This window comes from Macrobrachium nipponense, chromosome 2 (genome assembly GCF_015104395.2).
Source record: "Macrobrachium nipponense isolate FS-2020 chromosome 2, ASM1510439v2, whole genome shotgun sequence".
NCBI classification, from domain to species: Eukaryota; Metazoa; Arthropoda; class Malacostraca; order Decapoda; family Palaemonidae; genus Macrobrachium; species Macrobrachium nipponense.
Genome location: NC_087201.1, coordinates 80,336,414 through 80,349,760, shown reverse-complemented (window position 1 = coordinate 80,349,760; position 13,347 = coordinate 80,336,414). Strand labels below are relative to the sequence as shown.

Below are 13,347 nucleotides of genomic sequence, written 5' to 3'. Positions count from 1 at the left end.
GTGGTGATTGTCATACCTTCTTAGACGGCGTGGCAGCAAGGATTTAGGGAGGACATGTTCAGAAAGGCACTTCTTCAAGAAGTTAAGACGCATTATGTTGAATGTGCAGCACAAGAGACTTGGAGAACGGTAGTGACGACACATCTCAAAAGAGGAAACAGAATAGCGAAAGTAGACGTGGCCCTTATTATGTATAACTGAATCACAAAAGTTAGGAACGTGATAAATTAAATCCTTCATTTATTTTCCTTCGTGGCATATATATATATATATATATATATATATATATATATATATATATATATATATATATATATAATATATATATTATATATACATATATATGTACATATAATTTCTACAGTTATAAAATCATTTCAAAACATTGCAAAATTCTAACTTCCCTATTCAGAGTGATACGGAAAATGCAGACAAAGATTGCCGTTACGGACTTATTTATAAATAGACGATGGATGACGTAGGTCTTTCCCCCAGACCATGGGGGACGTGAGAAGGACACTTGCCTTCCCTCACTCAGTATATAAGGAGGTCTCTGAGTCTCCTCCAGCACAGTTGGCTCTCAAGCACTCCACGATGGTGTCCACGGTAAGTTTCTCTCTTTAGTGATATAAAAAAGTGTATATTTCTAGTCTTATGGCGCAAAAGTCATAGGATAAAGTTACAGCATTTAAATGGGTTAGCTATTAAAGAAATTTGAGTATAATATAGGCACTAATTTCAAAGGATTAAACCTATAATTCAGTCTGAAAGGGTTTGTTTTAACTGATAGTGATAAAAACGTTACTATGATTATATATTCTGGGAAATGTTTTGAAATGCCATTAACCCCAATTGACTCCATAAAGGTCTAAGTCTTTGATTAGTCGACTTTGCTAAATAATTTTAGTAATTAATATATTTTCCTGAGTGTTACCTGCATGTCCACCTTTCTAATTCATACATGGTTCTGTGAACGCCAACAATAACCAAATGTTCCTTCTTAAGTATTTATAAAATCAGATATTTTTTTCTCATGACTAAACTTTTTAACATGATTAAGTAAAAAATCGAATATTTGTATTAATATTGTGTAAATATTATTAGGCTCAATTTTTCTGCTTTAAATCAGTTACAATGACACTTTGTCTCCTTTTGCAGACTCTCATTGCCACCTTGGCTGTGGTTCTCTTCGGGATGGCAGCAGCTGATCCTGTTGCAGATCCTGAACCAGGTCACTTCGGAGGGGGATTCCATAGAGGCTTTGGTAGAGGCTTCGGTGGATTTGGTGGATTTGGTGGACACGGATTCGGATATGGAGGCTACCGTGGAAAGAGGAGCCCAGTAGCAGAACCTGAAGCCAACCCTGAGGCTCTGGCTGACCCAGAACCCGAAGCAGACCCTGGCCACTTAGGAGGATTCCGACGTGGGTTCGGCGGATTTGGAGGATTCGGTGGACACGGATTCGGTGGACACGGATTCGGATATGGAGGCTACCGTGGAAAGAGGAGTCCAGTAGCAGAACCCGAACCCGAAGCTGAGCCAGGATTCCACCGAGGATTTGGAGGATTTGGAAGAGGATTTGGTGGATTTGGAGGATTTGGAGGATTTGGAGGCGGTAGATATTATGGGTAAAAGAAAATGAGAAATTCTTCCATCCTTCAGTGTAAATCTAAATAAAATATGCATTATCAAAAATACACATATAGATATTAACCTAAAAATCATATCTTTTTCATTTAAAATAAGATCAAATATATACGATATCTTTTTTATTATAGAGAATGATACATAACCTGAAGTAAATTTTCTTAGATTTTCTTGAAATGACACGCATAATGACCAATTTCACTTAAAACTTTGTACAAAACAGTGTAACTTGAGGTCGAGAGACCTTCAAAACTTAAATTGGTGTAAATCATCTAATCCATTTTGTAAGCTACGTTAAATAAAACAAATAGTTTGATCACCACTTGTTTCCTTTATAGACACATCTTTAATGGGCTGAAGCATAATGGAATTTGCTTGTTTGAAACAGTACAAAAAACATTGGCATAGGCTATTTCGACACAGGAGTCTATAATCTTATACTGAATTTTCAAAATGTTCTCAGACTAAACAGTGTTGTTTCTTTGCTCGAAATAAAAAGCAAAGCATTGTGCCATTCAGTTTTTCATAAAGCAACAATTGGCTTATAGTTTGCTGTCCGTTGAAATCAAGATGAGAAGATGACCGCTCAACCCTTTGTCTATGAACTCTGTTATGACCTTTATTTGCTCATTGTTTTCTTTTGCTTAGTTCCATGCAAACATATACACAGAAACTCTTTTGTACATATGTAGTGAGGGTCAGTGAGGAACTTTTTCTGGAATATAGGTCCAAAATGGACGGGTCCATAGGCTTCTTGGTTAAGTTAAGGCCATGGGAATGATTGAGTCTCTCTGCGGTCGTTATGAACAGCTGGGTCTAGAGATACCTAGAGATAAAGAGGTATCATGAAAGGGGCTTTCACTTTACTGATTACTGAGGGCGATCCTAGGCACTTATATTCGGTCTGTGGCTGCCAGCTTGGATTGTTTTCCGATCATCGACATCTACTGCCTTATCTTCAAAGGTAACCCTCGTAATCGTCAGGTAGTGCTGGAAGAGAACAGTATTTCGACAGAAATGTGTCTTCATTGTCTAAAACAAAGAAGGGCGTTGCAAGGGATAGAAAGGTTGGAATAGGCAGAGTTATTAGGTGCGAAAGACAATGGTCAGGTCAAATCTGAAATGACCCATAGATGGGTCAAATGGATTAAGCCACTGGAGAGAAGGTGTTAACGAGGGTATCGCGACCCTAAGGGAATTGACACAATAGAATGAGGAGTGGTGTGAAAATTGAATCTGGCTCCTTTCCCATGTGTTCTGACCACATGCAGGTGGCCTTCTAGCTTAGAGGCATGAGACACTAATGACAGCTAGAGGTCATTGATGGTGATTAGACAGAACTGGATAGGGAATTTAACTACATCGTTAAGGGTGAAGCAGGTGTTCTCAAAGGTACTGTGGTCTGCACTAAGGTTAGTTTAAGAATTCTAAGGGAATTTTCGAGGAGTGTCCTATTGTAGCGCTATTGTATTCGCTATGACTTGAGAGAAGAATTTTGAAAGTTGGAAAAGGTGCAAACTGTATGACAAGTGAGACAAATCTAGATTAATTGTGATTCTAAGCTAATTGATGGTGACATTGAGTTGTCGTTCTCATCGCCTGCGAGATTGGGTACGGTTATGATCTACTTGACAGCAAGACAAATGCGAACTAATTTCCCTGGCACCATTTGTGCTCCTATCTGAAGATAAAAAGAGCCCTTGGCAAAGCACTTGAATTTGAACTGTAAAAAAAAGCATATGCTTCCCTCTTTTTACTCGAGTCATACTTTTGTTGGAAAAATTTAATTAAAATTAGAAGAAAAGGCAAGCGTCAAGATGTGATGTACATACAACAATACATACATACATGCAAGTTTATATATACAAACATATATTCATATATTAGGGCTGTTGCCTTGCTTAATAAGGCGCCCTGTGAGGTAATGTTAGACTTGCGATAATCTTACGCTAAGTCGGTTGGTTATGCACTTCCATACTCATTGGAGTGTCTTGGGGTTTCATAATAACGAACGAAGTATCTTCTTTCTGATGTGAGGTTCTAGCAGAAAACACGAAGTATAAAAATACATTTATTCTTCTGAGATTACATGCTGAATATCAGACAGGGTTGTACAGGTCTGCCAATGACGATGGCTTGATCGCTTCTGCCAACGATGATGGCTAATTCCACTCTGTTCTCACTACCATCTCGGTTACAAGTCATAAAGGAAGCAAACAGTAGCTCGAACATATGAACATACATACAAATGAGACACATTACTAACCAAGTAGGCCGTTTGAATTATAGGTCGCGGTAGTTGTCTCAAGCAGGGAGCTTGGACTAATGTTTCAAAACAAATGAATGACCACAGGTGACGGCACGTCACCTTAGCCTACTTTAGAGTCTCTGGTCTGATCACATTCCTGCAAGCAATCTGGTTGACCTCTTTAGTTTTAGTCTTTTATATATATGGAATAACATTCCATATTTTTATTATGTAATCACTTACACATACATACATACATACATTCATACATACATACATACGTACATACATATATATATATTTGTGCATAAAGACACTGTCGCTTCTGTAAATTAAAATGCACGGGTTAAAATCTCAGGATAAGTGCACCCATGATATGTAGTAATTCCCTTCGGTTCTATAAAAATTCGATGCTTTTGCTCTGTTAATGGCTTCATTTTTCATTATATCATTAAGCCCCATCTTTTTAATGAAGTGAACTTACAATGCTGAATACGATAGTAGGAAAACCTTTAAAATTTGCGAGATGATACAAGAAGGATTAATGAAAATTGCAAAAAATATATTGAAGTTTAGGAAAACTAGTAATGTATTGGAAAACATTAATGGATGAATACAAGTGTTTTCAGATGGTTGTATTATGTAAAAGAACGAAGGAAGACAGGGTTTATAAGAATTAAATGAAATAGAAGTGTTCGGAAAGCGGAGAGGGAGGCTGAAAAGAGCTGGCTAGGTGGATGCAATGGAGGCCATGGACAGGAAGGGTTTTAATATCCTGGAAGTGAAAGAGTCTTTGCAAGATAAAGGCGAAGGTGGCCGTTTATCTATTAGGTCTGATTGGCCACCGACCCAATGAGCCTTATGTGTGGTTGTGTAAAGTTGCTAATGTTGTGGAAGTTTCATGCAAGAGGCCCATCCAAGATTTAGCTTTTTCAGCATAAAAGCAGCAGTGACTGTTTTGTAATATTTTTACTAGAAGCATCCCCAGATGGGAAACCACATAATTCTATATATATATATATATATATATATATATATATATATATATATATATATATATATATATATAAAATATTAATCTTTATTTATGGATTTGTATCACATTCCTATCTTTCGTGATTCAGTTATACATACATAGATATATCTATATATATATATATATATATATATATATATATATATATAGTATAATATATTATATATATATATATATATATATAGATATATACACTATAGGATATATACATATATATATATATATATATATATATATCTATATATATAAATATATGTATGACTAGTACATATACATATATATATATATATATATATATATATATATATATATATATATATATATATATATATATATATATATATATAGTATATATATATATATATATATATATATATATATATATATATATATATATATATATATATATAGATATATATATATGTATGTATAACTGAATCACGAAAGATAGGAATGTGATAAATCCATAAATAAAGATATATTCCACGAAGGAATGAATATAAACGAAGGAGTATCTGCGAGACCTTTCGACGTCTAAGCAGAAACAGACATACATTAGGAAAAAGACAATACAAGAAGATTCGCATAACTGACAGGTAGGGATTATAAAGAGATTAGTACCTAGAATCCGACACACCTGGAAGATGAGTAACCTTCCCAAACAAGCATAAACAATGGTTGCAAATAAAAGTTTAAGACAATCATCTTAGATACAAGGACAAGACAATTAAAGGATTATAGGTAAAAACTATTCTGAACTTTGGTAAACAAAACCATATTCACAATACATATTCACAATACATGTCAGACATACATTACAACGAAGATAACTCTAAGGCAACTAATTTTTATTTAAGTCTGTAATTATATCTTTAGGTCATTCTTAAACATGTTACAAATACAAGGGTCTAAATGAAAAAGGCCACGACTAACATTGAAACTACTATGAAAAGTAAGTTGTCTTAATGCAGATTCTAAAAGATTTCGTGATAAGACATCTCTTGACCTTGCAATTACTGAACTACCAACCCAATTTATTTGGTGGTTGTTTTCACTGAAATGAATGAATATTGCATTAGATGTTTGCCCAGTTTTTACAGAATATTTATGCTGGCTTAGCCTTACTTCTAGGCCCTTGCTAGACTGTCCGAGATAAAATGAGGGACAATCCATACATGGAATTTTATATATTATGTTGTTGCTTTCTCTGGGGCCATTTTTTATTAACATTCCTTTTAGTGCGTTATTATAGGGAAAAACAAGGTTGACATTTAAAGCTTTTAACAATGATTTAAAGGTTTCAAATCCGTTAAAATAAGGCAAACTGAGAATGTTCTTAGAATTTTCTTTCTGCATGTTACTTACACTATAAAACTTTTTGTGGGCTTTATTATAACAAATATCTAATATATGTGAAGGATAGCATAAATCTTTCCTTATTTTTCTTATGTATTCAATTTCTTGATCCAAATATTGTGGACTGACAATGCGCAACGCTCGTAAAAACATAGAAGAAAAAATTGATATTTTTATGTTAAGATGGTAGCCTGAGAAGAAATGAACATAAGTTAAGTTGTTGGTCGGTTTCCTATAAATACTGAATTTACATTGAAATGGTTCTCTATGTATCAAAAAATCAAAGAAAGTGAGGCAATTGTCTTTTTCTAATTCTAGAGTAAACTTAATCGATGGTACGTGGTTATTCAATTTAGAGAGTAAATCATTTACATCAATACCTACAGGTAGAACAGCTAAGATATCATCAACATAACGATACCACTTTACAGGAATATAAATGATATTAGGTAAGTAGCGTTTTTCAAAGAATTCCATGTACAGGTTTGAGAGTAGTGGTGATAAAGGATTTCCCATTGCCATGCCAAATATTTGTTGATAAAATTCACCACTGAATATAAACTTATAATCACAAATGCACAAACTCGTGAGTGAGATAATGTGACTTATAGGTAGAGGTAATTCATGCTGACTTAGTTCATTACTAAGATATTCTAAAATAGAGTCTATAGGGACTTTAGTAAAAAGAGAACATACATCAAAACTAACTAATCTATCAGTAGGGCAAAGAGCAATTTTGTTTAATTTATCAACTAAATCTAGAGAATTATATATATGAGAATCGGAGATGGTTCCAAGTAGCGGGGACAAGATCTTAGAGATATATTTCGAAAGTTTATATGAAACTGATCCAACAGTACTGATAATAGGCTGCATAGGGTTATTTTCTTTGTGCGTTTTGACTAATCCGTACAAATAAGGTAGCGAAGGAGATTTGACTGACAATTTGCCTAGTAGTTCTGTTTTATCTTTCAGGATATTTTTCACTGTGCTATTGAAGTTTTTTATGACTTGATCAAGGGGATTTTTTGTTAGTCTTTTATAAGTCACATCATCATCCAGTAGGGCTTGCATACGTGATATGTAGTCAGCTTTATCTAAAATTACTATACTATTTGACTTATCAGCTTTTGTAATGTGGATAGTATTGTCCTTTTTAAGATCGGTCAAACTTTTCTTATAGCGAGCAGGGAAGTTACTTTCATGCTTAGCGTTGGCAGCTCCATAAACAATACCTTTAATCATGTCAACGTGATTTTGAGGAAGATCACAATATTTTCAAATTTACTTAGGGATGACGCAATCATTAGAGCAGAAGGTCTACTTGTTATAAAGAAAGATAAACCATATCCAAGCGCACTCACAACATTTTCACTTATTTGTTTACTAGATAAGTTAACAACACAATCTTGACGAGCACAATTAGTCCAATCACTGCTATCAATAAGATTTTTTAGTTTTCTGTCGAGTTTCCTTTTCAGGGCATCTGTAGTCCTACATAGTTTTTTGTAAATTTCCCGTCGCAGCGAGTCCTTCCAATCAGCCGTGATGGAATGATTGAAAGAGATCCTTGTTTTTTCCAGTTCCTTGAATTTTTCCTTTTCTTCTTGCTTGGCGGCTGCTATGTGCTGTTTCAACATCATGGCACTAAATTCATTGAATGGGTGATTGTCATACCTTCTTAGACAGCGTGGCATCAGGATTTAGCACTTGTTCAGAGGGCGACTTCTTCAAGAACTTAAGACAATTCTGGTTGAATGTGCAGCCACAAGAGACTTGGAGAAGGTAGTGACGACACATCTCAAAAGAGGTAACAGAATAGCGAAAGTAGACGTGGCCCTCATTATGTATAACTGAATTACGAAAGTTAGGAAAGAGATAAATCCTTCGTTTATTTTCTTCGTGGCATATATATATATATATATATATATATATATATTATATATATATATATATATATATAGATAAATATATATGTACATATAATTTCTACAGTTATAAAATCATTTCAAAACATAGCAAAATTCTAACTTCCCTATTCAGAGTGATACGGAAAATGCAGAGAAACATTGCCGTTATGGACTTGTATATTAATAGACGATGGATGACGTAGGTCTTTCCCCCAGACCATAGGGGACGTGAGAAGGACACTTGCCTTCCCTCACTCAGTATATAAGGAGGTCTCTGAGTCTCCTCCAGCACAGTTGGCTCTCAAGCACTCCACGATGGTGTCCACGGTAAGTTTCACTCTTTAGTGATATAAAAAAAGTGTATATTTCTAGTCTTATGGCGCAAAAGTCATAAGATAAAGTTACAGCATTTAAATGGGTTAGCTATTAAAGAAATTTGAGTATAATATAGGCACTAATTTCAAAGGATTAAACCTATAATTCAGTCTGAAAAGGTTTGTTTTAACTGAGTGATAAAAACGTTGCTATGATTATATATTCTGGGAAATGTTTTGAAAATGCCATTTACCCCAAATGACTCCATAAAGGTCTAAGTCTTTGATTAGTCGACTTTGCTAATTAATGAGTCTATGAACGCCAACACAACCTAAATGTTCCTTCTTAAGTATTTATAAAATCAGATATTTTTCTTTATGACTAAACTTTTTAACATGATTAAGTAAAAAATCGAATAATTGTATTAATATTGTGTAAATATTATTAGGCTCAATTTTTTTGCTTGAAATCAGTTACAATGACACTTTGTCTCCTTTTGCAGACTCTCATTGCCACCTTGGCTGTGGTTCTCTTCGGGATGGCAGCAGCTGATCCTGTTGCAGATCCTGAACCAGGTCACTTCGGAGGGGGATTCCATAGAGGCTTTGGTAGAGGCTTCGGTGGATTTGGTGGATTTGGTGGACACGGATTCGGATATGGAGGCTACCGTGGAAAGAGGAGCCCAGTAGCAGAACCTGAAGCCAACCCTGAGGCTCTGGCTGACCCAGAACCCGAAGCAGACCCTGGCCACTTTGGAGGATTCCGACGTGGGTTCGGCGGATTTGGAGGATTCGGTGGACACGGATTCGGATATGGAGGCTTCCGTGGAAAGAGGAGTCCAGTAGCAGAACCCGAACCCGAAGCTGAGCCAGGATTCCACCGAGGATTTGGAGGATTTGGAAGAGGATTTGGTGGATTTGGAGGATTTGGAGGATTTGGAGGAGGCAGATATTATGGTTAAAAGAAAATGAGAAACTCTTCCATCCTTCAGTATAAATGTAAATAAAATATGCATTCTCAAAATACACATATAGATATTAACCTAAAAATCATATCTTTTTCATTTTAAAATGATATGAAATATATACGGTATCTTTTTTATTATAGAGAATGATACATTAACTGAAGTAAATTTTCTTAAATTTTCTTGAAATGACACGCATAATGACCAATTTCACTTAAAACTTTGTACAAAACAGTGTAACAGGAAGTCGAGAGATCTTCAAAACTAAATCCTTAAATAGGTGTAAATCATCTAATCCATTTTGTAAGCTACCTTAAATAAATCAAAAAGTTTGATCACCACTTGTTTCCTTTATAGACACATCTTTAATGGGCTGAAGCATAATGGAATTTGCTTGTTTGAAACAGTACAAAAAACATTGGCATAGGCTATTTCGACACAGGAGTCTATAATCTTATAGTGAATGTGTAAAATGTTCACAGACTAAGCAGTGTTGTTTCTTTGGTCGAAATAAAAAGCAAAGCATTGTGCCATTCAGTTTTTCGTAAAGCAACAATTGGCTTATAGTTTGCTGTCCGTTGAAATCAAGATGAGAATATGACAGCTCAACCCTTTGTCTATAAACTCTGTTATGACCTTTATTTGCTCATTGTTTTCTTTTGCTTAGTTTCCTGCAAACATATACACAGAAAATCTTTTGTACATATGTAGTGAGGGTCAGTGAGGAACTTTTTCTGGAATATTGGTCCAAAATGGAGGGGTTCATAGGATTCTTGGTTAAATCAAGGCTCTAGGCTTGATTGAGTCTCTTTGCGCTCGTTATGAACAGCTGGGTCTAGAGATACCTAGAGATAAAGAGGTATCATGAAAGGGACTCCCACCTTACTGATTTCTGAGGGTGATCCTGGACACATATCACGCCTGTGGCTGCCAGTTTGGATGTTTTCCTATCGTCGACATCTACTGCCTTATCTTCAAAGGTGACCCTCGTAATCGTCAGGTAGTGCTGGAAGAGAACAGTATTTCGACAAAAATGTGTCTAAATTGTTTACAACAAAGAAGGGCGTTGCAGGGGATAGAAAGGTGGGAATAGGCAGAGTTATTAGGTGCGAAAGACAATGGTCAGGTCAAATCTGAAATGACCCATAGATGGGTCAAATGGGGTATGCCGCTGGAGAGAAGGTTTTAACGAGGGTATCGCAACCCTAATGGAATTGACACAATAGGATATGGAGTGGTGTGAAAATTGAAACATGCTTTTTTGGATATAGAAGTGTCTCGTAATAATTCAGGATTTTACACGTCGATTTTCGGAAAGAAGACGTTCACAGGTTTGGGCACAAATTTCTATAGTTTCTGTAATTTAAATTTTAAGATAAACTCTCTTTTTACTTTTTTCCACAGGACTTTTTCCCCTTTCTTCTGGATGATCTGAATTCCACAATGTTGTCACCTTTTTAAAGAAATATTTTACTGATAACTGTTATCTCAGTAGTTTATTTTATTAATGCCTTCATAAATTTATGAATATGAAGCTTTTACCTAGCAATGCTATTCAGACTGTACCTAGGATGCCGTTCTATGTCAGTGTTCCATTTTTAATCAATTCGAAATTCTATGCCAAAATGCAACAGATTATTAGAACTTACTGCCCGGCCACATGTCAGCTGATCCCAACAAACCCTTTGACAATTGGATCTATTTTTAAATATAAAGACAAGTTAAACCCTCTTATGGAATCTAATACTGTCTATTTGTATACTTGTCCTAGATGTGATCAAGGAAAATATATTGGAGCCTCAAGAAGACTTCTTAAGGTCCGAATAGATTGCCATAAGGGGGCGAGTTTCCGTACTGGAGTCAAATTATCATCTCCTGAATTTTCCAGCATCTGTGACCACACAAAGAAATGCAGAGTCAATATTGAATATAAAAACTTTAAGATCCTTTCAAAAGCGTCTTCTCCGCAGTAGCTAGCGGTCTTCGAATCGCTCTTATAAAGACCATTGTTCCGAAACTGAACAACCAAAATGCCTCCACCCCTCTGTACCTGGCATAAACAACGGAGATTCCTTCGTGTTTTGTTTTTGTTTTTTAGTCACGTGTCTTCCTTCCTTTACTGGAAATGGTAGTTGAGTTTCGTTGGTGTTCTTTTAATTAGCTTTACGTATTGTAATTGTATGTTTTCTAGATGAGTAATTATTTTAATATGATCTTATTATTGTAATTTTCAGCTTGAAAATGGGGCTGGTCCCTGAAACGTTGCTTTGAATAAACGCCCATATAAAACAGATGTCTCCATTTAAACCCTTACCACTATATATATATATATATATATATATATATATATATATATATATATATATATATATATATATATATATATATACACGTATATACGTATTTTAGGTTTTCTCTACTATGCTTCAGTTGATTAAGAATGTATCTACAGACAAAACTAGTGGGGTTCATGCTATGTGTTTTAATTCTGGTTTGGTCCAAAGTGAATTAAATGATTGGCAAGCCTAAATATGTAGACCGCTAGCTTCTGCGGAGAAGACGCGTTTGAAAGGATCTTAAAGTTTTCAAGCTGAAAATGGAGTTTAAATGGAGACATCTGTTTCATACGGGCGTTTATTCAAAGCAATGTTTCAGGGACCAGCCCCATTTTCAAGCTGCAAATTACGGATTGCCGTGGTAGTATATTGCTATATAATGAATGCTAGGGAATATTGTTCAGTTTAATATAAAATCAGCTATCTATGAAAAGCACATTCATAGCAATATATTTTTCCCTTCATTAAAAAGATTTATTATATTTTGCTTCTGGTTTTGAATTATATATTTTTTCTTTTATTACATCTATCTATGCAATTGTGTATTCAATGCTAGAAAAGAATATCCATTGATTCTTTTCTAAGTATGGTGAAAGAAATCACATATTTTAAAAATCTGTTTTATTGGGACTGATACCCAAAGGTGAAAGAACTTTACAATTTTGTCTCAACCATAATATCTGCCTCCTCCAAATCCTCCAAATCCTCCAAATCCACCGATTCCTCTTCCAAATCCTCCAAAACCTCGGTGGAATCCACCATGGAATCCTGGCTCAGCTTCGGGTTCGGGTTCTGCTACTGGGCTCCTCTTTCCACGGTAGCCTCCATATCCGAATCCGTGTCCACCGAATCCGTGTCCACCAAATCCTCCGAATCCACGTCGGAATCCACCAAAGTGTCCAGGATCTGCTTCGGGTTCTGGGTCAGCCAGAGCCTCAGGGTTGGCTTCAGGCTCAGCTACTGGGCTCCTCTTTCCACGGTAGCCTCCATATCCGAATCCGTGTCCACCAAATCCACCAAATCCACCGAAGCCTCTACCAAAGCCTCTATGGAATCCCCCTCTGAAGTGACCTGGTTCAGGATCTGCAACAGGATCAGCTGCTGCCATCCCGAAGAGAACCACAGCCAAAGTTGCAATAAGAGTCTGTAAAAGGAAGAAAAATCTTTTCAGTTCTTATAGGTAAACTAATGAAAAAGAAGTTGATTATTTTTTGGTAAAGTTTATTAAGTAAGTTATTCAACTGGAATATTTCATGTTATTGTGAATAATAATCGTTTTTAAATTATACTGATTAAAAGAGCTGACAATTCAGTTAAAACTTAAGACATGTTTCCCTTCTTGAATTTTAAGTTAAATGGATATATATATATATATATATATATATATATATATATATATATATATATATATATATATCTATATATATATATATATTATATATATTATGTATATAATTATTATATATATATATAATATATTATAATATTTATATATTATTTAATAAATAACACAACCAATTATATATAAATTATAT

At 35.1% G+C, this 13,347-nt stretch overlaps 3 protein-coding genes across 3 annotated transcripts in view; 2 read left to right on the top strand and 1 right to left on the bottom strand.

Moving 5' to 3' along the window:
• Nucleotides 1-483: 483 nt before the first annotated feature.
• Nucleotides 484-1,966, top strand: LOC135220708 (uncharacterized). Its single transcript, XM_064258116.1, has 2 exons — nucleotides 484-606; nucleotides 1,159-1,966. The coding sequence occupies exons 1-2, from the start codon at nucleotides 499-501 to the stop codon at nucleotides 1,630-1,632; spliced, it is 582 nt and encodes a 193-aa protein (XP_064114186.1). The 5' UTR covers nucleotides 484-498; the 3' UTR covers nucleotides 1,633-1,966.
• Nucleotides 1,967-8,473: 6,507 nt separating this feature from the next.
• On the top strand, nucleotides 8,474-9,814 carry LOC135221474 (keratin-associated protein 19-2-like). The gene is made up of 2 exons (XM_064259224.1): nucleotides 8,474-8,524; nucleotides 9,015-9,814. Exons 1-2 carry the CDS (start codon nucleotides 8,513-8,515, stop codon nucleotides 9,471-9,473), a joined length of 471 nt encoding a protein of 156 aa, XP_064115294.1. The 5' UTR covers nucleotides 8,474-8,512; the 3' UTR covers nucleotides 9,474-9,814.
• A 2,604-nt stretch (nucleotides 9,815-12,418) lies between these two features.
• Nucleotides 12,419-13,347, bottom strand: part of LOC135221473 (uncharacterized) — a 3,174-nt gene continuing 2,245 nt past the window's right edge. The window contains exon 2 of the mRNA XM_064259223.1: nucleotides 12,419-12,956. Coding sequence (XP_064115293.1) covers nucleotides 12,480-12,956 — 477 coding nt within the window. The 3' untranslated portion in view covers nucleotides 12,419-12,479. The remainder of the gene's footprint in view (nucleotides 12,957-13,347) is intronic.